The sequence below is a fragment of the Schistocerca cancellata genome, chromosome 1, assembly GCF_023864275.1.
Source record: "Schistocerca cancellata isolate TAMUIC-IGC-003103 chromosome 1, iqSchCanc2.1, whole genome shotgun sequence".
Lineage (NCBI taxonomy): Eukaryota > Metazoa > Arthropoda > Insecta > Orthoptera > Acrididae > Schistocerca > Schistocerca cancellata.
In genome coordinates this window covers 1,037,580,060-1,037,604,730 of record NC_064626.1, presented here as the reverse complement: position 1 = coordinate 1,037,604,730, position 24,671 = coordinate 1,037,580,060, and the positions used below count along the sequence as shown (strand labels likewise).

The 24,671-nt window shown below is 42.8% G+C and overlaps 1 protein-coding gene across 1 annotated transcript in view; it reads right to left on the bottom strand.

Moving 5' to 3' along the window:
- The window catches only part of LOC126124148 (solute carrier organic anion transporter family member 74D-like), a 103,858-nt gene that overhangs the window by 48,826 nt on the left and 30,361 nt on the right, over positions 1-24,671 (bottom strand). The window contains exon 4 of the mRNA XM_049915105.1: positions 8,851-8,952. Coding sequence (XP_049771062.1) covers positions 8,851-8,952 — 102 coding nt within the window. The remainder of the gene's footprint in view (positions 1-8,850; positions 8,953-24,671) is intronic.

Here is a 24,671-nt window from a genome sequence, read left to right as displayed (position 1 = left end):
TCCGCTTTGCAACTTTCACAAGACCAAAGTTTTCTAGCGTTCTCGGCCAGATAGTTTGCTAGGGTATGACGGTAGTATTCGTATCCTTCGCGCATAGCTCTTTCCACAGACGCACGAATCTTCACTAACTCTTGTCTGTCGTCATTTGTACGTTCTCTTTGTACCGAGTGTGCAACAACCATTGCTTCTCCAGCATTTTCTGATTTCGTTGCTAAACCACGGCGGACCTTTTCCGTCCTTAATCCACTTACTAAACACGTACTTGTCCAGAGCACAATTTACAATCAGTCTAAAATTTGCCAATAATTCCTCTGCGTCCATCGTGCTATAACTAAACGACAGCAGCTCATTGTCTAAATGAGGTGGTTACAAGTGCCCTTTTCCAATAGCGTCTAAATGTACAGCTACATCTACATGGCTGTTGATATACTTTCCGGGATGTGAGGTCGTGGTCCAAGAACTTTTCTGCTCCTTACGTTTCGTCCAGGACTGCGCTGGACTTCTTCAGAGGCGCTGCTCCGCTGAGTCTTGCAAGAGTCGGCAAGACTCAGCGGAGCAGCGCACCTGAAGAAGTCCAGCGCAATACTGGACGAAACGTAAGGAGCAGAAAAGTTCTTGGACCACGACCTCACATCCCAGAAAGTATATCAACAGCCATGTCACCCGGTCGTGAAAGCCTTCATTCTACATCTACATGGCTACTCTGAGAATCACACTCAAGTGCTTGGCAGAGGGTTCATCGAACCACCTTCAACACCAATTTTCTATTATTCCACTCTCGAACACCGGGCGGAAGGAACGAACACCTATATCTTTCCGTGCGAGCTCTGATTTCACACATTTTATTAATGTGATCGTTTCTCCCTATGTAGATCGGCACCAACAAAATATTTTCGCATTCGGAGGAGTAGTTGGTGACTGAAATTTCGTGATAAGATCTCGTCGCAACCAGAAACGCCTTTGTTTTCATGATTTCAGCCCCAAGTGCTGCATTATGTCGGTGATACTCTTTCCCCTATTTCTTGATAATGCAAAACATGCTGCTCTTCTTTGACTTTTCTCGATGTACCCGTTAATCCTATCTGGCAAGGATCCCACACCGCGCAGCAGTACTCCAAAAGGGGACGTCAAGCGCATTGTAGGTAGTCTCCAGATGTGTTGCTTCTACAAGTGTTTTGCTAATAGAACGCAGTCTTTGTTTCGCCTTCTCCTCGACATTTTCTATGTGTTCTTTCCAATTTAAGCTCTTCGCAATTGTGATTCCTAAGTATTTAATTGCATTACGGCCTTTAGATTTGATTGATTTATCGTGTAATCGAAGTTTAACGGACTCCTTTCAGCACTCATGTGAATGACCACATACTTTATATTATTTAGGATCAACTGCCAATTTTTGCAGTACACAGATAGCTTATCTGAATCGTTATGCAATTTGTTTTGATCTTCCAATCACTTTATTAGACGATAAACGACAGCATCATCTGCAAACAAGGCGGCTCTCAGATTCACTCCTAAGTCGACTATACAGATAACACTACCTCGGAGAGCGACAGGAATCACTTCTGTTTTACACAATGACTTTCCGTCAGTTACTATGAACTGTGACCTCTCTGGCAGGAAATCGCGAATCCAGTCACATAACCGAGACGATTTTCCATAAGCACATAATTTGTTTACAAAAAAATGGTTCAAATGGCTCTGAGCACTATGGGACTTAACATCTGTGGTCATCAGTCCCCTAGAACTTAGAACTACTTAAACCTAACTAACCTAAGCACGTCACACACATCCATGCCCGAGGCAGGATTCCAACCTGCGACCAAAGCAGTCGCGCGGTTCCGGACTGAGCGCCTAGAACCGCTAGACCACCACGGTCGGCAATTTGATTACAAGCCTTTTGTGAGGTGCGGTGTCAAAAACTTTCTGTAAATCTAAAATACGGAATCAATCTGAAATATCATGTCGATAGCATTCGACACTTCATGTGGCCAAGGAGCTAGTAGTGCTTCCCAAGAACGATTTTTTCTGAATCAGAGATGACTGTGTGTCAATAGACGGTCCTCTTCGATGTAATTCATAATTTTCGAACAGAATATATGTTCCAGAATCCTGCTGCATATCGACGTCTATGATATTGGCCTGTAATTCAATGGATTATTCTTATTGCCTTTCTCGAATATTGGTGTGACCTGTGCAACTTTCCAGTCTTTGGTTACGATCTTTCGTCGAGCGAGACGTTGTATGCGATTGTTAGCTGTTGCATCAACCTACTCCGAAAGGAACCCAACTGGTACACAGTCTGGACCGGAAGACTTGCTTTTATTGAGTGATTTAAGTTGCTTCACTACTCCGAGGATATGCACTTCTAAGTTACTCATGTTGGCAGCTGTTCTTGATTTGAATTCTGGAATATTTACTTCGTCGTCTTTGTGAAGGAATTTCGGAAGGCTTCACGATGAGAAGATTCAGCCACAGTTTTTCACGACTAAGGAGGGAAGTGTTATCACCAGCAGCACGCCGAGACGTGCAGCGAAACGGTCAACGTGCCCAGCAGTCTTCAAACAAATGGTTCAAATGGCTCTGAGCACTATGGGACTTAACTTCTGAGGTCATCAGACCCCTAGAACTTAGAACTACTTAAACCTAACTAACCTAAGGACATCACACACATCCATGCCCGAGGCAGGATTCGAACCTGCGACCGTAGCGGCGCGGTTCCAAACTGTAGCGCCTAGAACCGCTCGGCCACCCCGGCCGGCCAGCAGTCTCCTCCACATCAATTTTACGCGCGTCTACTACTATAGGGGCAACATCAATTTCATCACCAAGTACGGAGTCAGCTGAGCAGAATAATTGTCTCTCAAGCCCAGCGGTGTCCACCGTAATAAATTACATCCACAACTGTCCATTATTAGAGGGAGCAAGGTGAGAGGGGGGGTGGGGGGGGAGGGCTACAAGACTATCAGCACTCTGCACTCATCTAGCAAAACGATCGGCACCAGACCGCCTGCCCAAGAGCGTCCTCTACGGCAATTATCGCCCACAGCTGTCAGCTGGTGAAGGCGGAAACAACACTAGCGGCACTTCGCACGACGTCGGCAGCAAATACAAAATGTCCACCCTATACCAAAGAATCTAGCATTCATCTACTGTTCGATAGTTTAGTTACGCTGATGTACCAAAAACTCTCCTTACTCGACGATGCTGGTACTTGGAAACTGGCTGAACTATGTGGCATCTAGTCCAGTATCTTCCGAAATCGTGACAGTCGCATTCGCTATGTTCTTCACCACAAATGCACTGCCATCATCTCCATCACATCTAAATCCTCTCTCGAGGAAGAATAGTAGTGTCATGTGACTTAACGGCCTGGTGCGACTCTTAGACTGCAACGCCATTTCAGCGACTCGCTTTTTGCTATCCTAACCCCAGTAACTCTACTGAAGGAAGCAGACGTGCAGTTTCAGGTGGAGTCCGAACCACGTGTCGTTCGCGGAGATTCTTCTTATGAATGAGAGTTGAAATCTAGGTTACAGCCAGATAGAAATGCAGTCATTCTGTGTCCGACTTAGATTCGACCGTGAGACCTTTCCGTTTCCAGGCAAGCGCCTTAGCACTAGACAACTAGGCCCGACTTCTCTTAAGAAAATTTCGGCAGGCTCGCAGACGCCGAACGTTATTTACGAATGATCACGCGAACCAAACTTACTGTCCGTGTAGAACATGCAGCCATATTCACACAAGTTTCCTTTGACTTTCCTCCTTACACATTCCGAAGACTTCCATTATACAGGGTGAGTCACCTAACGTTACCGCTGGATATATTTCGTAAACCACATCAAATACTGACGAACCAATTCCACAGACCTAACGTGAGGAGAGGGGCTAGTGTAATTGGTTAATACAAACCATACAAAAATGCACGGAAGTATGTTTTTTAACACAAACGTACGTTGTTTTAAATGGAACCACGTTAGTTTTGTTAGCACATCTGAACATATAAACAAATACGTAATCAGTGCCGTTTGTTGCATTGTAAAATGTTAATTACATCCGGAGATATTGTAACCTAAAATTGACAATTGAAACCTCCGACGTTCAGTTGCGTGTTGTAACAAACACGGGCGACGGTCGGCGAGCAGCATCTGCAGGGACATGTTTACCATGATGACCGTGTTTACGAGTGTGGCTGTAGTGCACTGTTGTGGTTTGGTCTAGCTGTCGCAGTGTCCGCATGTAGCGCTTGCTGCTATTGTTATTCTGCATTCGTCTCCGCACGCAGACCAACTGTAGTACACCGTGTTACCAGACATCTGTGATAATGTAGTGTTGTAGGAACTGTGACCATGGTGTATTCGAACTCTGAAAAGGCGGAGATGTTACTCATCTATGGCGAGTGTCGACGAAATGCAGCTGAAGTCTGCAGGGTGTATGCAGAACGGTACCCGGACAGAGAGCATCCAACGTGCCGCACATTGCAAAACATCTACCGCCAACTGTATGCAACAGGTATGGTCGTAGCACGCAAACGGGTCCGTAACAGGCCCGTCACAGGAGAAGCGGGTGCATTTGGTGTGTTAGGTGCTGTTGCCATGAACCCACACATGAGTACACAGGACATTGTGAGAGCGGGTGCAGTTGGTGTGTTAGCTGCTGTTGCCATGAACCCACACATGAGTACACGGGACATTGCGAGAGCCGGTGGACTGAGTCAAAGTAGTGTCATGCGCATACTGCATCGTCACCGCTTTCACCCGTTTCATGTGTCGCTACATCAGCAATTACATGGTGATGACTTTAATCATCGAGTGCAATTCTGTCAATGGGCATTAACACAGAATGCGTTGCAGTTCTACCTGTTTACCGATGAAGCGGGTTTCACAAACCACGGGGCAGTGAATCTACGGAACATGCATTACTGGTCCGTGGACAATCCTCGCTGGCTCAGACAGGTAGAGCGACAGCGACCGTGGACTGTAAATGTATGGTGCGGAATCATTGGAAAACCACCTCATTGGTCCTCACTTCATTGCAGGGGCCCAAACAGCTGCAACATACATCGCGTTTCTACAGAATGATCTGCCAACGTTGCTCGAAAATGTCCCACTGGAAACGCGTCGACGTATGTGGTATCAGCATGATGGTGCACCTACACATTCCGCAATTAACACTAGGCTGACCCTTGACAGTATGTTCGACGGGCGTTTCATAGGACGTGGAGGACGCATAAATTGGCCAGCCCGTTCTCCTGATCTTACACCTCTGGACTTCTTTCTGTGGGGTACGTTAAAGGAGAATGTGTATCGTGATGTACCTACAACCCCAGAGGATATGAAACAACGTATTGTGGCAGCCTGCGGCGACATTACACCAGATGTACTGCGGCGTGTACGACATTCATTACGCCAGAGATTGCAATTGTGTGCAGCAAATGATGGTCACCACATTGAACATCTATTGGCCTGACATGTCGGGACACACTCTATTCCACTCCGTAATTGAAAACGGAAACCACGTGCGTACGTGTACCTCACCCCTCATGGTAATGTACATGTGCGTCAGTGAAAAAGACCAATAAAAAGGTATTAGCATGTGGACATAATGTGCTGTTCCAGTCTCTTCTGTACCTAAGGTCCATCACCGTTCCCTTTGGATCCCTACGTAATTCGGTGCTCTCCGATACACACGATCGAACAGCGGAGGAGTGGTACTCAAGCGTCAACTTTAGGTTACAATATCTCCGGATATAATTAACATTTTACAATGCAACAAACGGCGCTGATTACGTATTTGTTTATATGTTCAGATGTGCCAACAGAACTAACGGCGTTCCATTTTTTTAAAAAACGTAGGTTTGTGTTAAGAAACATACTTCCGTGCATTTTTTTTATGGTTTGTATTAACCAATTACACTAGCCCCTCTCCTCACGTTCGGTCTGTGGAATCGATTCGTCAGTATTTGATGTGGTTTACGAAATATATCCAGCGGTAATGTTAGGTGACTCACCCCGTATAACTCCCACCAGCGTGCCATCTAGTCTAATGAGCGTCACACAGGCGCACTTACTTTTGATTACAGCTCCGAACCCAGCTTCGCTTGGCCTCAAATGCCACTTCATTACTAGCATGAAATGTATTCGCCGTTGCGAATATGGACTACCGTCTGGTGTATAACGGAATGACGACAATGAAAATTTGTGTCGGACAGGGACTCGAACCCAAATTTCGCCTTACCATTTGGCTTTTTTTTCGGGGAGCTTAAGTTTTTTTATTTTTTTACCGTCAGCGTCTCCACTTTTTTAAATTCTCTGGCCGTCTTTTTGTAGCCTCACGGTTTTTTGTTGCAGTTACAGGATGAGACTACCTGTGCGTGACTCACGGCCAGACCCAAACTTCCATATGTTGTCAACCATGTGGCTGCAACCTGTACTCGTAAATTCATTATGTATATTCCCGATTAGTGGAGACATTTTACTTGAGAGTCGCCTGCCCAGTGTCGTCAAAAAAATATGATTTTGCAGTGCCTGTGTTATTCCGAATTACGATGCAAAGTTCCTTCGGACTTGCATGCATGACGATGAGACTTGAGCAGATGACACATGTGACAATGTATGTTCAGAGGTCACCCCTTTGTGTGTGCGTGTAGGGCACGAATATAGAGGGGATACAGTAGATGACACTTCCCACATTTCTTTCGTCCTCCATCTTTCTGGAGTGATTTGTCGGCAAATAATTTATTGGTTAGAGGTCTTCGGCAGGTAAATATTTGTATCGGATAAAATTAAACAATTTTTGTAGAGCTCCCTTGATCTGACTCAGTTGCTGCGTCTTACGCGTCAATTTCGCTGCGTGTTTATTCAAATAGCTTCTCGTTGGATCGTATGAGGCTGAGAGGTTCTTTTTATCGTTGAAATGATAGTGGCTGGTTGCGGCTGTTGACTAAAGTGTGTAGAAGTACTGCTGTGATTGTGACTGGTCGCTGCTGTTGACTAAAGTGTGTAGAAGTACTGCTGCTGCTTGTGTAGGCTGTGTTAAGCTGCTAGTAAAGCAACAAGCCCGAAGGAACTTTACATCGTAATTGGGAATAACACAGGCATGCACTGTCGTATTTATTCATGGGCAACATGGTTCAAATGGCTCTAAGCACTATAGGACTGAACTTCTGAGGTCATCAGTCCCCTAGACTTAGAACTACTTAAACCTAACTAACCTAAGGACATCACACACATCCATGCCTGAGGCAGGATTCGAATCTGCCACCGTAGCAGCAGCACGGCTCCGGACTGAAGCGCCTAGAATCGCTCGGCCACAGCGGCTGGCTATTCACAGACACCGGGCAAGAGAATTTCAAGTAAAATGTCTTCCCTGTACGGGAATATGCGTAATGAATGTGCGAGTACAGGTTGTAGACATATGGTTAACGACTTATGGAAGTTTAGGTCTGACCGTGAGTCACGCTCGGGTAGCCAAATGCTAAGACGACCGCTCGCGATAAGCAACAAATCCAGGTTCGAATCCCTGTCTGGCAGAAATTTTCATTGTCGTCTTTCCATTAAACAGCTGACTGTAGTCCACATTAACAACTGCGAATATATTTTATGTATTTCATAACGGCTGTGGTCGCCCCAGACCGAAGGAACTTTACATAGTAATTCGGAATAACACAGGTACTGCAATATTTTATATACTGTAAAGTCATTACAACTTCACACAGGCTAGAGATGCAGCTGCAGTACTTCAACACATTTTACTCGACAGCAACAACCAGCCACTATCACTTCAGTCACAACCAACAACGATAAAAAGAACCTCTCAGCCTCAAAAGACCCAACGAGAAGCTGTTCGAATAAAGACGCGGCGAAACTGACACGTAAGACTCCGCAACTGTGTCAGATCCGATACAAATATTTACCTGTCCGAAACTTCTAAACATCAAATTTTTTACCGACCAACAACCCCAAGAAGATGAGAAATGAAAGAAATCTGGAAAATAGGATCTACTGTGTGCCCGCTGTATTCCTGCCGTATACACAGATTCATTGGTGTTTGGAATAATCCTTTCATTTATTCGGAAACTGGTAGCTTATGAGCTGCTTAACAGATAGAAAATACTGAACATAGGGGCGACCTTTGACCATACGCTGACATGTGTGTCATCTGCTCAAGGCTCATCGTCACCCTCCCCTCCCCCGTCTCTCTCGTCTCTCTCTCCCTTTCTCTCTTTCTCTGTCTCTGTCTCTCTCTCTCTCTCTCTCTCTCTCTCTCTCTCTCTCTCTCTCACTCTCTCTCAGTACTGGCTCACGCCCTGCCAGTCACACACATTCAGAGACAGAGAGAGATACATATATTTTTCATGTTATGTGTGGTGTGTTAACAATGCGAATACTGTTTTTCAATTCCCATTGTTCAAAATGTTAAAATGTGTGTGAATGTCTAAGGGACCAAACTGCTTAGGTCATCGGTCCCTAGACTTACACACTACTTAAACTAACTTATGCTAAGAACGACACACACACCCACGCCCGAGGGTGGGTGGGGCCGCGCAGTCAGTGACATGGCGCCTCTAACCGTGCTGCCACTCCGCGCGGCCTAATTCCCATTTTCAACTGCTTCTCTGACAAGGGGAGTCTAATTATCACACTCATTTGAATAAATTCTATGCTCGCTCTTCCTAGTTCTGCGTCTGTCTGTTTATCGTACGGCCCACGCATTTGGTAACTTCACCAACTGACATCAAGAGACGCAGTCGTCGAGAACTGTCCGATTATAGTTATCCCCCGTTAATCTTACTCCCACAAAACAGTCAGCAGCAATGTAAAGAGAGGTATGTTTCAGAATCGAGGCACTCACCAATCCACCAGCCTTTGATGGGGTCTTCGGCGCCGCCTGTAGTGAGGTAGGCCAGGGCGTGGCCGAGGCGGAAACCCAGCTGCTGCACGGCCAGCACCGCTCCTGCAACACAAACCTCCTCTGAGAATCAGGCTGGCAGCTGGCGTCTGGGATAGCAAAATACAAGGGTTATAGTTACCCCGTCTCAACAACTGACCGTCTGATCAGGGCCACATTATTATTTTTGAAAGAATTGGAAAAATGTTAAGAAAAGCTGGTGCTAGTGTTGATAAAGTGAGGATCTGATTCCTTCGATGGAAACTGGACTCTGTTCCTATAGAACAGTTGCATGGGGGCTTTATTAAATATTAATGATATAAGAGTGCAATGCAAATACTTTTTAATTTTCTGTCGCTCTCTAGATAGATTGATAGTTGAAGAGTTGTTTCGATAGATGCAAAGAATAGTGAAAGAGTAGGCAGCAGTGCAGAAAACTAAAAGAGAAATAGCACTACTACAGCTCGAGGCCCTGTGCACGCTACGGCACATATTCACTTAGAGTAGTGAATCTCCTGAGGACTTTAATAGCTGCACATAAATTTCAGTTTGTGACTTAGTGGCAAATTTGGCGGAAGTGCGTACGTAAATTGATCTAACCATGAACATGGATGTATGTCATTCTTAGATTTGCGAAAGATCTTAAATTTCCGAACAGTTAAGAAGTGTTTATAGTCAAAGTTTTCTCCTCGTGGCGACAAAGAACTACCGCGTCTGTCCCAGTCCCAATGCCGATTATTGTCAAGTTCGCGCGCCTGGCGCTCTCTTGTTGCATCCCGTAAATGAAACAAATTATTTTCTTCAAACCCTTCTGCTAAACTAACACTTGTCAATTTATCTGAGATTTCCTCAACTCTTTCCGATGAATCACCTATTTGTTCTCTCTGTTTATTTACGTCTTCTGTAAGTGTCGCGACTCGGGTTTCAGTATTGTCACATTTAGTAGTTAACTGTTCATACTGTTGTGTTAGGTTATCTAATCTGTCATTTGGTACGGATTCCCCGATTCTCTCAAATATTTCTTCCTTATCTTTTGCACGTTGTAAATTTAACTCTGAAAATTTCTGTACTATCACGCGATCTCTTTCTTCCTGTTCTCTATCCTGTTCCTCTTGTCTGATTTCTGTTGAAATTAATCTATTATTGTGAGCCTTCAAAATCGGTTGTACTTCTTCTCTGATTTCTTTCTTTAATTCATCTTTCATATTTTTGAAACATGTCCCTATTCGTGAATCTATCCGTGTTTCCATTGTTCCCATTTGTGATCCCAGTGAGTCTAACCGTTTTTCCATTGTCCCCCTGTCTTATTCGATTCGTCTTTCATGTATCTGAAACATGTCCCTGTTCGTGAGCCTAACTGTATTTGCATTGTTCCCATATCAGTTTCTAATTCAGATCGTAACTGTGATCCCACTGCTTTCATCTCGGTTTTAATTGATCCTATTTGTTAGCATAACTGTGTTGTCATTGCTTTCATTTCTGTTTTAATTTCAGATCGTAACTGCTCCATTGTTCCCCTATATGTTTTTAATTCAGATCCCAAAATTAGTATAGCATCCATCAACTGCTCCATTTCTTCTGTCGTTAACCACGCAATCTGAGAATTTTTCGATTGTGAAAAACTTTGAACTGTTTCCGGACTATTTTCCCTGCTTATTAAATTGTTTTCAACACCATTATTCATCATACTGTTGTCCTGTGTTGGCGAGTTCGCCATGTCAACAATTTCGTTATTCTGACTATTGATCATTTTCGCCTGTTTCATTGACCGCGTAATCATTTACAAAACATAAAAAATTCGTCACTGTACGAAAATTACACACAATGACTCTTTATCTCCAACAATACCATTTACACGAAATGTTTCCTTCAAACACGATTAACGAACAATTGAAATAATTGCACTAAATTGTCAAACGCGTATACAAGACAATAAAATTAAATTCTGAAAAATACCATTAGAAGAATGCCAATTACCAAATCTACACATGCAAAATAGACTACAATTACTAAACTACAAATTACTACAACAATACTACTGTTTACTATTTTTACAATCAGAAGAATTCCAAGGGACGATCCGAAGCAGCGGTCGCCACGTGCGTGGGGGCTTTATTAAATATTAATGATATAAGAGTGCAATGCAAATACTTTTTAATTTTCTGTCGCTGTATGTCCGATTACGCTGTTTCGTAAACGGCTGGCCCTGACTAGTTCTTGTACGCAATCTGACTGCATGTAACAACCACAAAGAATGAAATGAAAATTTCAGTTAATACAAATAATTAATTAAGTCCCCAGCAACTATAAAATCTACGAAGCCAACAAGCACAAGTGTAGCTGTTCTGTATGTGGTAGTATGACTCAACGCACATCTGGCACGGTTCTTCTTCAACAAGACAAGAATTTTTAAATACCAATTATACTGACGTGATAAAAGAAAATTAGAAATACTATAATTGCGTAAGGAAAGCAGAATTACACTCTAATACAAGAACACACGCCAGATGCTTTGTTGACTGAACCTGTAATGACACATTATTCAGGTCACTGAAAGAATAAAAGAATAAAAGAAAATACCTCCATATATATTGACGAAATGCACTCTGACCGTTACAATATCTCCATTAGAACAACATCTGCTATCTCTCCCATCAAACCACTGCATAAAACATGGAACAACACTCTCCACTACCACATCTCACGCTGACTTCACGACAAGCAGTGTCCACCACAACTTCTCGGTAAGAACTGCTTGCCGCTACGTCTCAATAATCACTGCCAGTGGAGGCGGCGGAACAATACTCTCTGGCGCGATTTCTGGCGCTGTGGCTCAGTGTAGCCACCTTTCACAATATCATTTACCTTTGTATGTCCTTCCTTGTGATTGAAGGTCTAAGGGACTTGATAGCTGATTGCTACTACATGAAGTCTGCAAAACCAGTTATAGATGATGGCCACTAATGCAACGTGTACCCGGGTTCCCGGGTTCGATTCCCGGCGGGGTCAGGGATTTTCTCTGCCTCGTGATGACTGGGTGTTGTGTGATGTCCTTAGGTTAGTTAGGTTTAAGTAGTTCTAAGTTCTAGGGGACTGATGACCATAGATGTTAAGTCCCATAGTGCTCAGAGCCATTTGAACCATTTTTTTTTTTTTTTTTTTTTGCAACGTGTATACGGATAGTATTAACCCCCTCAGCGTCAGCTAAGGCCTGAAGATGTTGCACTGAAGCACCGACACTGGTTGCCATACAACAAATGACATCATACGTACGGCTGCAGATGTTTCATTTCATTACATATGTACTGTATAATTTACGTATGAAAATGTAAACCGATATGCCATTTTATTTATGGGATGAGACTGATCGTTCTACTTGTGGCAAAAGCTGATAGGGTGCATCGTGTGACTACAACTACACAAAATGCAAAGTTTGACCGTCTTGTGACTTCGTCTCAGCAACGAACGATTAACGGACGTTCCTTATTAATTTGACAGATAAAAGAGTTTGACTACGCGACGATGGCTGTCCTAGGGAAAGGTTTAAATTTTACGCCCACTCCAGCAACTGCGCCCATATTAACTGTCATCAGTGCCTTGAAAGAAGCTGCATGCTCTTTATCCGATGTAAGGTAGGAAGATTGTCGGGCAATTGTTAAGTGTCGTCCACAATGAAGTAATCTCTCCTGTGCAGAGAGGGCGGCACTACGAAGACTTAGTAACGGTACAAACACAGCTGTTTTCTATGCTGATAAAGGAAGATCCACTGTCTTCTTATCACGTTATGTCTACAATTCTAAGATGTGCAGACTGGTGGACGTTCCCACATAAGTTAAAAAGCGTTCTACGAAGTCAGTAGTTCGGAACAAGGTCCAGCGTCTGAAATCCTCCTTTTCACCTGCAGAAGTCGTGAAAAGACGAGGCACGGTTCCTCCGACATTACATGGGCTTCCTAAGATATACAAGAAAGATGTACCTCTGCTGCCGATATTAAGTAACGTAGGGTCTTCTACATACGAGGGTTATTTGGAAAGTAAGGTCCGATCGGTCGCGAAATGGAAACCACAATGAAAATCAAAAATGTTTTATTTGCAGAAGTTAGCTGCACCTTCCAGCTACTTATCTATACAGATGCCGCTTCGACTGAGACTTTTGTCATAGCATTGTACCAAATTTCCAATACCTTCGTCATAGAAGGCAGCCGCCTGTACTTTCCGCAAATTGTCTACGCTGATCTGTATCTGTTCCAAAATGCTGTCTTCAAAGCCAGCGGTTCATGGAAATCAGAGGGAACCAAGTCCGGGCTGTATGGTGGATGATCCCATCGGAAACGCTGCAGGAGCATCCTGATTGCTCCTGAAGCGTGCGGCCGAGAATTGTCTTGAAGAATGAAATGCATGACAGTTCCGTTGTGTGGACTGCACGAAATAAGACGAAATCTCTCACTGGGACCCGTACTTGATAGCAGACACTATTTATCTAGGCATTTTTACGTACTCAATGTGCGTTCAAAACTGGAGTGAGCGACGAGACGCGATCGACGGGTATTCTATAGATTCTGTCCAACACACCTATCCCAAGCTTCCTCGGATTTTCATTGTGGTTTCCATTTCGCGATCGATCTGACCTTACTTTCCGAACAGCCTTCGTATTACATTGCTAAGCATTAAGGTTCATTCATGTGACCTTTTCGAAAGTCTTCTCACCAGATCCGGAGTTTATCAGATGTTATCAACAGGATGAAGGCTATGAGGCTCGACAGCTCGGATTTGCTGTTTAGTTTACATTATTTACAAAATTTCCGCTCGAAATGTCCTAATCGTTGTTTGAAAAACAATTTAAGAAACATATTATGACTTCCTTCTACCTCATATCTTCCTCAATTCCTTTTTTATTTAATAATGAATTTTATTAACAAGTTGATGGGTTATAACGGGAAGGCCCTTGTCCACCCATGGTGGACAACTTTTTTATGTAGTTAAAGACACAGCGTTCAATTATACACATTTTAAGCCTCTCATCTTTTGGAAGTATGTGGATGACACTTTTGTAACTTGTTAAGGAGAAACTTCATAAATTCTTGAACCATCTTAATTCTATTCACGTCTTCACTCTGGGACAAGGTGTCTTTCGGAAGCCAAAATATAAAGCGTTTGTTGTGCAAGTAACAACGCTAAATGGCGCTAACAATGTTAGCACAAGACTTCGTTCTAAGCGAGAAACAGTTTCAAATTTGGATACACCAAACCTAAATTGTATCTGTCACAGTCTACTGAAAGAACTCTAGGTTATACCTCTAAACAAGTACTGCACCCTATTAAAACACTTGAAATAGAGAAAAATAAAAAGAAGTAAATTAAGGTTTAACGACCCATGAACGACTGAACACCTTAGTTGGACAACGTAGTTTAGCGATGTTCGTACGTGTCGTTGTACGTTTTGGAGACAAATCAGTACATTTCCCTTATAATTATACCATTATGTCGTATGGAATAATTTTCTCGTATAAATCATCTAAAAGAAAGTTTTCGTGATACCAAAACGCTTCGTAAGGACACTTGGCAGTACCCATCTACAGCAATCACAGAGACACTTTTTAAAAGAATTAGGTATTTTAACTGCTAGTAACCATTACATATAATCGCTTATGATTTTTATTTTAAATACCCTATCCTAGTTCAAAACGAATAATAATTTCTACAATCAAAGATTTGACAAAAAGTCATTCATAATTGAATTAATTATGCTGTGACAAAAATTTCTGATTAACAGCCAAGAGATGTAAAACGTCTTACAAATAGCAAAGTTAAGAGGTACCTGAACACTGAATACGGACGTCTCTATAGAGGACGATAATGCCCAAAATTTGGTGTGTACCCCCATCAGACCGGATTAATAAAAAATTGCAAAAAGTTAAGGTGGTGGTTTTAAAATTGCATTTATGCCGTCAAAGCATTGAGCGTTGAGCCCACATGCAAATTACTGCACCTTGTGGTTTCATAAATTCTTGAACCATCTTAATTCTATTCACGTCTTCACTCTGGGACAAGGTGTCTTTCGGAAGCCAAAATATAAAGCGTAGTCCTATTGATAACATCAAGTCTCGTCTCCTGTGATGAGTTTTTCCAGAAAAGAATTTTCCGCGTTTCGCCTTTCAATCAAGTCGGGCAAAGCGTCCACACGTCGCTGTTTTTGTGTGGGAGTCAAGGGGTGTAGGACGAACTTTGACCACACTTTTCTCTTCTTCAAAGCTTTTTGAAGAATGGCTTGAACAATTGATCTAGAGATGTTACTTCATTGCCATTTGTGACACAACAACATTGACACACTACGGCCGCACGTCCACTACTTAACACTGCCTGCTCACAGCTGATTGCTCGAATGTATATCTACTGCTTACAGTTGTTAGTTCAAGACACCACCGCAGCTACTGCGCTGACATCGCTAATACGCAGGGAATAAAATCAGTCTCGGAACCTTTTGGATAGGCCTTGAACATCAGTTTACTGTCACTCGTTCGTCAAGAATGCTCAAGAAAGCCCTTTGGTGAAGGATTTATTTAATCGCGACGACAACTTCAATCAGGATACAGTATGACAGTCTGTGTTCTGAAGCCGGCCGGTGTGGCCGTGCGGTTCTAGGCGTTTCAGTCTGGAACCGCGTGACCGCTTCGGTCGCAGGTTCGAATACTGCCTCGGGCATGGATGTGTGTGATGTCCTTAGGTTAGTTAGGTTTAAGTAGTTCTACGTTCTAGGGGACTTATGACCACAGATGTTAAGTCACATAGTGGTCAGAGCCATTTGAACCATTTTTTTTTTGTGTTCTGAGTAGTTATGCTTTCAACGGACTTGACTACAACAAGAGCGGAGCGGACAGTCATCTACATTTTCTTAAAAAATTTTACCGACTAATATTAGTGATTCCAGATCAGCAAGTTTCCTCATTAAGAATTTATACACAGGAAGTAGTAATTACCCCGTTACGTACGACGTACTGTAACTGCTGGGATTGCGGCATTGGGAGAAACGAAACGGAACTTCTTTTGACTAAAGACATCTTTATAGAGTGATAAGTCATTGCAAAAGCCCATTTACCGACTTCCATTAGAGAGTCAAATAATAGGTCAAGGAATTTTGAAATAAAGAGTCCATGCCAATACAACAGTTAACAGTCTTTAAGCCTTTAAGTTTAAGGAGTTTCAAAATCACAGTCTCACGTCTGGGATTCAACAACGGTTGCTTCCAGAAATGTTTGAATCACATCGGTTTTACCTTATCCACACAGCGTGAATGTAGTGGAGAGGAGGACTCTAACAATATCGTCTTCGGTTGGACAATTTGGTGCACCTCTACAAAAGTTCTGTTGTGAGGTCTTAATAAAAAATAAACTGTACACAGCGTACTTCAGTGATATCTCTCTTATTGGGGAAATTGATTATAAGATTTAGGCTGTTTATCTAATTCAACTGTATTATTCGTTGTCAATGTTACACCGATTACTGTAGGAATCAATCTCAAATGTCACTTACAAAGAAAAAAAAAGCATTCATTCATTTTGTGTTTATGCAGGATGAGCAAACTAGAACTGACGCGGAAAATATTTATAAGAATGATGCAGAAGTGACCCTAGTTAATGAACAGAAGAACTGCCCACCACAGAAAATGCTGGAAACAACGACTTCCGATGCTCCAGTAGGGTACTGCCACATGTCTGAGCACGCGTATCTCTAGTATGCTGTGTCCCAACTAGATTTCTTCGCGGTGTCCTTATAGTTGAGAGAGCAATAGGAGGAGATGTGTTTAGTGGCTAGTATTGGTGCTCACGGTAAAAGAGTGCGCGTTTCTTGTTGAGTGTCACGGGAACCACACTTCGTGAAAAACTTGTGCGACACTGTTTGCGCAAGAGTTTCAGACTGGAAGTGTTTTAACAAAAACTCCAGCAAAGTATGCAGTGCAAAACTTGGTGGCAGGATTGCGTGAATCGGGCTCTGTAGAGAATAAAAAGCGTAACTAAGGTCATTCTCATTGCAAATACTTTCCACTCAAGTTTTAGTTTGCCCAGCGTGTATGTCCTAACTGTATTTTGTCTCTGTGATGAAAATATACCTTCATCATGAGATCTTTAGGAAACACAATTCATATTGGTGTAATTCTAATTAGTACTTCACACCGCCGTAGAAGCCCCTTCTCATGTTATGTCTGAGAACATGAAGAAGACGCACAGTCTTCGAGGAGTTTCGCGACGTAACACTGTTTGGAGAAGCTTTTAGCGAATTATCACTTTCAAGTGGCTCCCTCTTTCCGGTTGCCGGCAAAGTTATACCGCATACGCGTATCGTTTTCAGCGCTGGTTAGTGTCTTTGTAGTGGGGCCCTCTTTTGACGTATCCGAAGTTTACCAATAATGTTATGCGTACCACCGATACCAGCATGACTAGCTAGTGGGTTTCCCACAACCACCAAGACACGTCGTCAGCAGCTCGTGGTCTAGTGGTTAGCGTGCTGCCCCTAGAGCGCGCGGCCCTGGGTTACATTCCTGGCCGGGTCGGTGACTTGATCCGAGTCGTCAGAGTGGCGTTTAAAGGACAGACTTGCGGCCGTACAACGACAAATAAAGAAATACGATTATATAATTTTTACCGAAGCGTAGGTGGCACTGAGAGAAATGGATTTGTGAACCTCTCCTGTGACAGTTTTAAAACGAGATAGATCTTTGCAGACCACACTTTCTACAATATTTATCCTTCGCGTCCGAATCCTGTATTTCTCCCTGTCTGTGTTCAAAGCAGGTACGGAAGACAGCTTACGCAGTAGCACAAAGCGCCTTGTAAAGTGTCGTATACGGGCATAAAACACTTGCAGCTGGACGTGACTGGTGTTCAGTGCCATTACAACTACTTTGATCGGTTTCTGACGTCGAGTTACAGGTAATACATCATAAAATAAAGACAGATGGATAAGTTCAAAAAAATGTTCAAATGTGTGTGAAATCTTATGGGACTTAACTGTTAAGATCATCAGCCCCTAAGTTTACACACAACTTAACCTAAATTATCCTAAGGACAAACACACCCATGCCCGAGGGAGGACTCGAACCGCCGGGACCAACCGCACAGTCCATGACTGCAGCGCCTTGGACCGCTCGGCAGGTAGATACCTAAAAGATCATTTATTTATTATTTATCTTAAAACATTACCCCGTGGCAATGGTTGTCAGCTGTGTGTGCAAGAATAACAGCGGATAGCAATGTATACTGAATGATGAGTATGATAAATATGATATCATTTCTTTCGCACACTCTCCATATACACTACTGGCCATTAAAATTACTACACCACGAAGATGTGCTACAGACGCGATATTTAACCGACAGGAAGAAGATGCTGTGATATACAAATGATTAGCTTTTCAGAGCATTCACACAAGGTTGGCGTCAGTGGCGACACATACAACGTGCTGACATGAGGAAAGTTTCCAACCGATTTCTCATACACAAACAGCAGTTGACCGCGTTGCCTGGTGAAACGTTGTTGTGATGCCTCATGTAAGGAGGAGAAATGCGTACCATCACGTTTCCGACTTTGATAAAGGTCGGATTGTAGCCTATCGCGATTGCGATTTATCATATCGCGACATTGCTGCTCGCGTTGTTCGAGATCCAATGACTGTTAGCAGAATATGGAATCGGTGGGTTTAGGAGGGTAATACGGAACGCCGTGCTGGATCCCAACGGCCTCGAATCACTAGCAGTCGAGATGACAGGCATCTTATCCGCATGGCTGTAACGGATCGTGCAGCCACGTTTCGATGCCTGAGTCAACAGATGGGGATGTTTGCAAGACAACAACCATCTGCACGAACAGTTCGACGACGTTTGCAGCAGCATGGACTATCAGCTCGGAGACCATGGCTACGGTTAGCCTTGACGCTGCATCACAGACAGGAGCGCCTGCGATGGTGTACTCAACGACGAAATTGGGTACGCGAATGGCAAAACGTCATTTTTTCGGATGAATCCAGGTTCTGTTTACAGCATTATGATGGTCGCATCCGTGTTTGGCGTTATGCCGGTGAACGCACATTGGAAGGGTGTATTCGTCATCGCCATACTGGCGTATGACCGGGCGTGATGGTATGGGGTGCCATTGGTTGCACGTCTCGGTCACCTCTTGTTCTCATTGACGGCACTTTGAACAGTGGGCGTTACATTTCAGATGTGTTATGACCCGTGGCTCTACCCTTCATTCGATCCCTGCGAAACCCTACATTTCAGCAGTATAATTCACGACCGCACCCTTGCAGGTCCTGTACGGGCCTTTCTGGATACAGAAAATGTTCGACTGCTGCCCTGGCCAACACATTCTCCAGATCTCTCACCAATTGAAAACGTCTGGTCAATGGTGGTCTAGCAACTGGCTCGTCACTATACGCCAGTCACTACTCTTGATGAACTGTGGTATCGTTTTGAAGCTGCATGGGCAGCTGTACCTTTACACGCCATCGAAGATCTGTTTGACTCAATGCCCAGGCGTATCAACGCCACTATTACGGCCAGAGGTGGTTGTTCTGGGTACTGATTTCTCTGGATCTATGCACCCAAATTGCGTGAAAATGTAATCACATATCAGTTCTAGTATAATATATTTGTCCAATGAATACCCGTTTATCGTCTGCATTTCTTCTTCGTGTAGCAATTTTAATGGCCAGTAGTGTATATAATTAAGGCGACGCTGACCAATAACCCCTTCGGTGTAGATGCACACCACGCGAGTGGCGGCGAGTAATAAGGCTAATGAACAGGGCACAGAATCAGTAGTTTGTGGTATAAGTTGAGAATTTTGGTCTGACGGGAAGCGTGCGAGGGTAGTCCGTGGACGTGTGTTGATCACAGTGCTCCGATACCATAGTGGTCAGAGCGTCTACCTAGTGAGCAAGAGACATGGGTTCGAATCCCGGTCCGGCACAGATCTTCAGTTTTCCCCAGTGATGTAGATCAGTTCCTTTGTGTCTTGATGAATATTACAAAATGTACTCTTTTCGTTCTGAACGCAAAGGACAAGCGACTGTTCGGACAAAATTGCCAACTGCAGTCGACCGCACGCAAATACAGAAGCTGAGAAGATTGATAAGAATGGAATAACGGTTTAACTGTAAATGGTAGCTCACCGGACAAAAAAATTAGTTACCCGTACAGAAATCATTACAGTCATCATTCAATAGCGCGTAATTCCGTTCCTGGCCATGATAACCGCCTGGATTCGGTTAGGAAGTGAGTCCTGAAGATTGTGCAGGTACTTCGTATACAGGTTAAATTACCCGCTGAAGGTCTGATTGTGTAGTTCCACCAAATTCACCAAATTTCGGGCATGCTGATATCGATTTTCATCCCGCTGTTCCATCATGTCCCACAGATTTCCTATGGGATTCGAGGCAGATGAATCTGCGAGTCAGTCGAGATGTAATAGGCTGGAGGAGTGTTCAGAAAACCAGTCACATTTCCTTCTATCCCAATGAACTTTGGTGTTGTCGTCTTGAAAAGCAGTGGAGTCAATAACATACTCATTATGCAGATGTCGACTGAAAGGCAACACGTGATCCTTTAGCATGTTAAATAAACGTGCTGGTTCATGTTACTAGCCACTTCAGTGAGGGGGCCGAGTTCATCATAAGAAAAACACCACCTATACATCACAGATTCACCAGCGGTTTGCACCTGACCTTGCACATATTCAGAATGAAATGCTTCATTTGGTTTTCGGTGCACTCAGTGACATTCATCATATGAATATAGGTGATTCGTCACACAACATTACGTTCCGCCAGTCACCTGCTGTGGACAATAGATGATTTCTAGTCCATCACAAACGCGCAGCTGTATGTGCCCGTGCAAACAATGGCCTCTTGCAAGGTGACAGATTGCAAATTTTCATTACATATGAGGGTAGGACGTCAAAAATTTTAAAAAATCGATTTTAAAAAAATATGTCTGTTTTGAAGCGCAAAAAATGGTTCAAATGGCTCTGAGTACTGTGGGACTTAACTTCTAAGGTCATCAGTCCCCTAGAACTTAGAACTACGTAAACCAAACTAACCTAAGGACATCATACACATCCATGCCCGATGCAGCATTCGAGCCTGCGACCGTAGCGGTCGCGCGGTTCCAGACTGTAGCGCCTAGAACTGCTCGGCCACCCCGGCCGGCTTTTTGTAGCGCACATCTTCCTGATTAGTATATTATATTTGAGAGATTATAAGGCACGTTATTTGGTCTTAATGTACCAAGATGCAGCGCCACACCCATTTGCACAGCATTCTTCTGTCATACGTAAGTGTATTTCGCTCTGTAGAATTCGAATATTTACATTCGCGCCAGAGATTGTGATACGTGAAACAAAGGACTATTGATATAGATACTTTCTCTGCTGCTATGGACGTGCACTGTTTTGATCGCTGATTTTGTTTTTTCTCTGTTTTGAAAGAAATTCAGTGCGGTGTTGTGAATTTCGAAACGACTTTCATTTGGCTGTGTTGTTTTGTGATCGTGTGTGGCATATTATCGCACAAGATGCCTAGACTTCGTTGCTTCAATCGTGAACAACGACACCAGGACAACAGATACACAGTAAAGGGTGTCATAACAAATGTTACACCGGTGGCTCAAGACTGCAACCTCTCAGAGCCGGAAAACAAACCACCGCTGAGTGCTTCAAGAAGGAAACTTGTTTTTGGTCCTAATGAAAATGCAGGCTGTGAATCTGAAGGTTCGTGTAATATTATTGTTGATGTTAACATATTGTCACAGTTAATATTGCACAATGTTATGTGCAAGCATTGCTTTGATGTGCAGTGTGTTTCTGTGGTGGAAGATGAGAGTACCAGGAAAGGCCTTGCTACGAAGTTATCTGCGATACATGGCAAATGCAACGTTCATGCGTCTTCCATGACATATAAGATCGTAGACAAAGGTTACGATTTGAATCAGAGGGTAGCATATGGCATGCGCTGTATTGGTAGGGACAGAAGGCAGCAAGAACACTTTGTGCAATGATGAATCTTGCACCTCCTCCAGCAAAATTTGAGAGATATTACGGCTTACTGCTTGTGGCTGTAAAAGAAGTTGTAGAATCATCAATGAAAAATGCTGCAGAAAAATCTATTATCGAAAATGATGGTGACAGGACCATAGTGGTCGCTTTTGATGGTATCTGACTATAATGAGGGCACACTTCATTGAACAGTGTTGTTACAACATCTATTAACACTGGCAAAGTACTAGTCGTTGAAGTGTTGACGAAATTTTGTACTATTTGTGTGAAAGGGATTCCAGATAATGAATGTAATATGGACCTCAAAGGCTCGAGAGGAGGTATGGAGGTGCAAGGAGCTGCACCTTGTTTACCAGATCTGTTTCTTCCCGTGGCCTGTGATATGTGAAGTACCTTGGTGATGGTGGTTGAAAAGCTATCCTTGAGATTCAAAAATGTGCTCTATATGGACCTGAGACTATTGTGCAGGAGTTAGAATGTGTGGGACATTTACAGAAAAGCCTTGCTAGTAGACTTAGAAGGCTGAGACCAAATTTGTCAGGGGAAAAATTATCTGATGGGAAGGGTATATAAGGGCGAGGCGACTGACGGATGCAGAAATTGACAAGCTACAGACATATTATGTCTTGGCAATAATAATGAACACAAGGGACTTGAAAAATATGAAGCACGCAGTTTGGTGCTTATACTTCCACAAAATGTCGATAGAGAATATCCCTATCCAAAACTTGTGTCCAAAAGGAGCTGAATCATGGTGTGGCTACCAAAGGTCAATTGCTGGTGTTGAAAAATATCATCACAGGAATTCTCTACCAACTGCTGTAATGGAAGCCATAAAACCTATATTCAGGGACCTTGCAAATGAAAACTTCTTGAAGAAATGTCTTCATGGCGGTACCCGAAACCCAAATGAAAGTTTTAACCAATGTGCATGGGAAAGATTGCCAAAAACCATTTTTGTGGGCAGAATGCACTTGCTATTGGTGTTTATGATGCAGTTTCATATTTTAATCATGGTGTCCAAAGCAGGAACTATGTTTTAGAGAAAATGGGAGTTAAGCCCGGAGTGAACTGCATCAAAGGTTTGTATACGATAGACAGAGAGAGTGTAGTGAAAGCAGATAAATCATTATCGGAGGTTCAAAAAGAGTGCATTATAGGAATGGGAAAAGGAAGAAAACTTATGTGGAAAATGATAAAGAACCTGCGTATGGTGCTGGACAGTGCTAAAAGAATGCCAAATACAAGCAGCAACTCTAACGGCCATTTTCCGCAAAACACAAATTTCTGTACTGAGGTACATGTAACATCCAGAATAAATATCCTATTACTTTCAAACTTGGTATGCTTATTAAACAAGAACTCCTTAATGCAAAACTCTACAATTTTCCAAATACCTAAAAAATTTTGGTAAAAATTGACATAATTAACTACAAAATTTGAGCTTTTTCTAAAAATGAAGGTTAAAATGCAACAGCTCATTCACTTTTTCATAAATTAAATAAGTTCTATATTTTCATACAACTGTAAGTATGGTTTGTATGCTGTGCAAAATTCATCCAAAAACCTCTCTTGCGTATGAAGAAAAGCGTACCTATAGCAACAAATGCAGTCAATAGTAAGTAAAAAAAATTATGAAATTTCATATGTAAAAAAAAAATATTTTGTTATGTTTTTGAGCTTCCACTGCTATGAGTGTGAATCCTGAATCCTTCCTGGTCATGCTGACAAAGCATTATGAATTTAATTGTAAAAGTATAGACAGTGGGAATTAAAATGTCTTGTGGTGCCTCTCCTGCTCCAAATCGGCCCGTTTGACGTCCTACCCCCTTAATGAGACGTACATTCCGTAGCACAAAACTTGGCTTTTTAAATTAAACCCTAAGAAGGTCATTTAGCGAACATTTTCATGAAACAGTATCTCCCGTTATCCTTGATGGTATAAAGCTACCTTATTAAAAAGATAAGAAAAATTATAAAAGCTCTCGGTATAACCTTAGACGCACTAATTGTCAAGGAAACAGGAATTTTCGCTTGTTAGCATGCAAGTCTGAATGTTTAAAAGAATAAAAATAAAACAAAAGTTAGTTTAACTGAATCTTTACTGAGATGGATCAGTTCAAAACGGTACAAATGGTAAGAATTTCAGAGGACTCGAGCTAACTATGAATGCTTGCGGAAGATTCGTTCGGTTATCTGGTCCCACAATTCCTCCTGTGCTCATTTTGGGTCAATATTACCAGATAGGTGACATAATTCTCAGGCGTTCAGTTTTCCACACTTGTTTCTTACTCGATGGTGTTGCTACGAGATCGTTTCGCGAAATTTCAGTCGGCAACTTTCTTCTGCGAATGCGAAAATATCTTGTTGATCCCAGCCTGTAAAGGGAGAAATGACTGTCGTGACAAAATAAGAGAAGTCAGACCGGAAAGAAGTAAGTGTTCCTTTTTCCTGCTCGCTGTTCATTAGTGGAACGGAAGACAAATAGTCTGAAGGTGGTTAGATGAACCCTCCTCCAGGCACTGAGCTGTGAATTGCAGACTATCACTGTATATGTAGATGTAATGAGGTGAAATTAATGGTATAATTTGTAAGAGGGAGAAACAGCTACCTGTATCTTTCCTTATAAATTTTAATCATCTCGATAGAAATACAACCAGCCAGAACATTAGGACCACGTACCGAATATTCGGTATGTTCTCCTTTGGCATGGATAACAGCGGCGACGCGTCGTGGCGT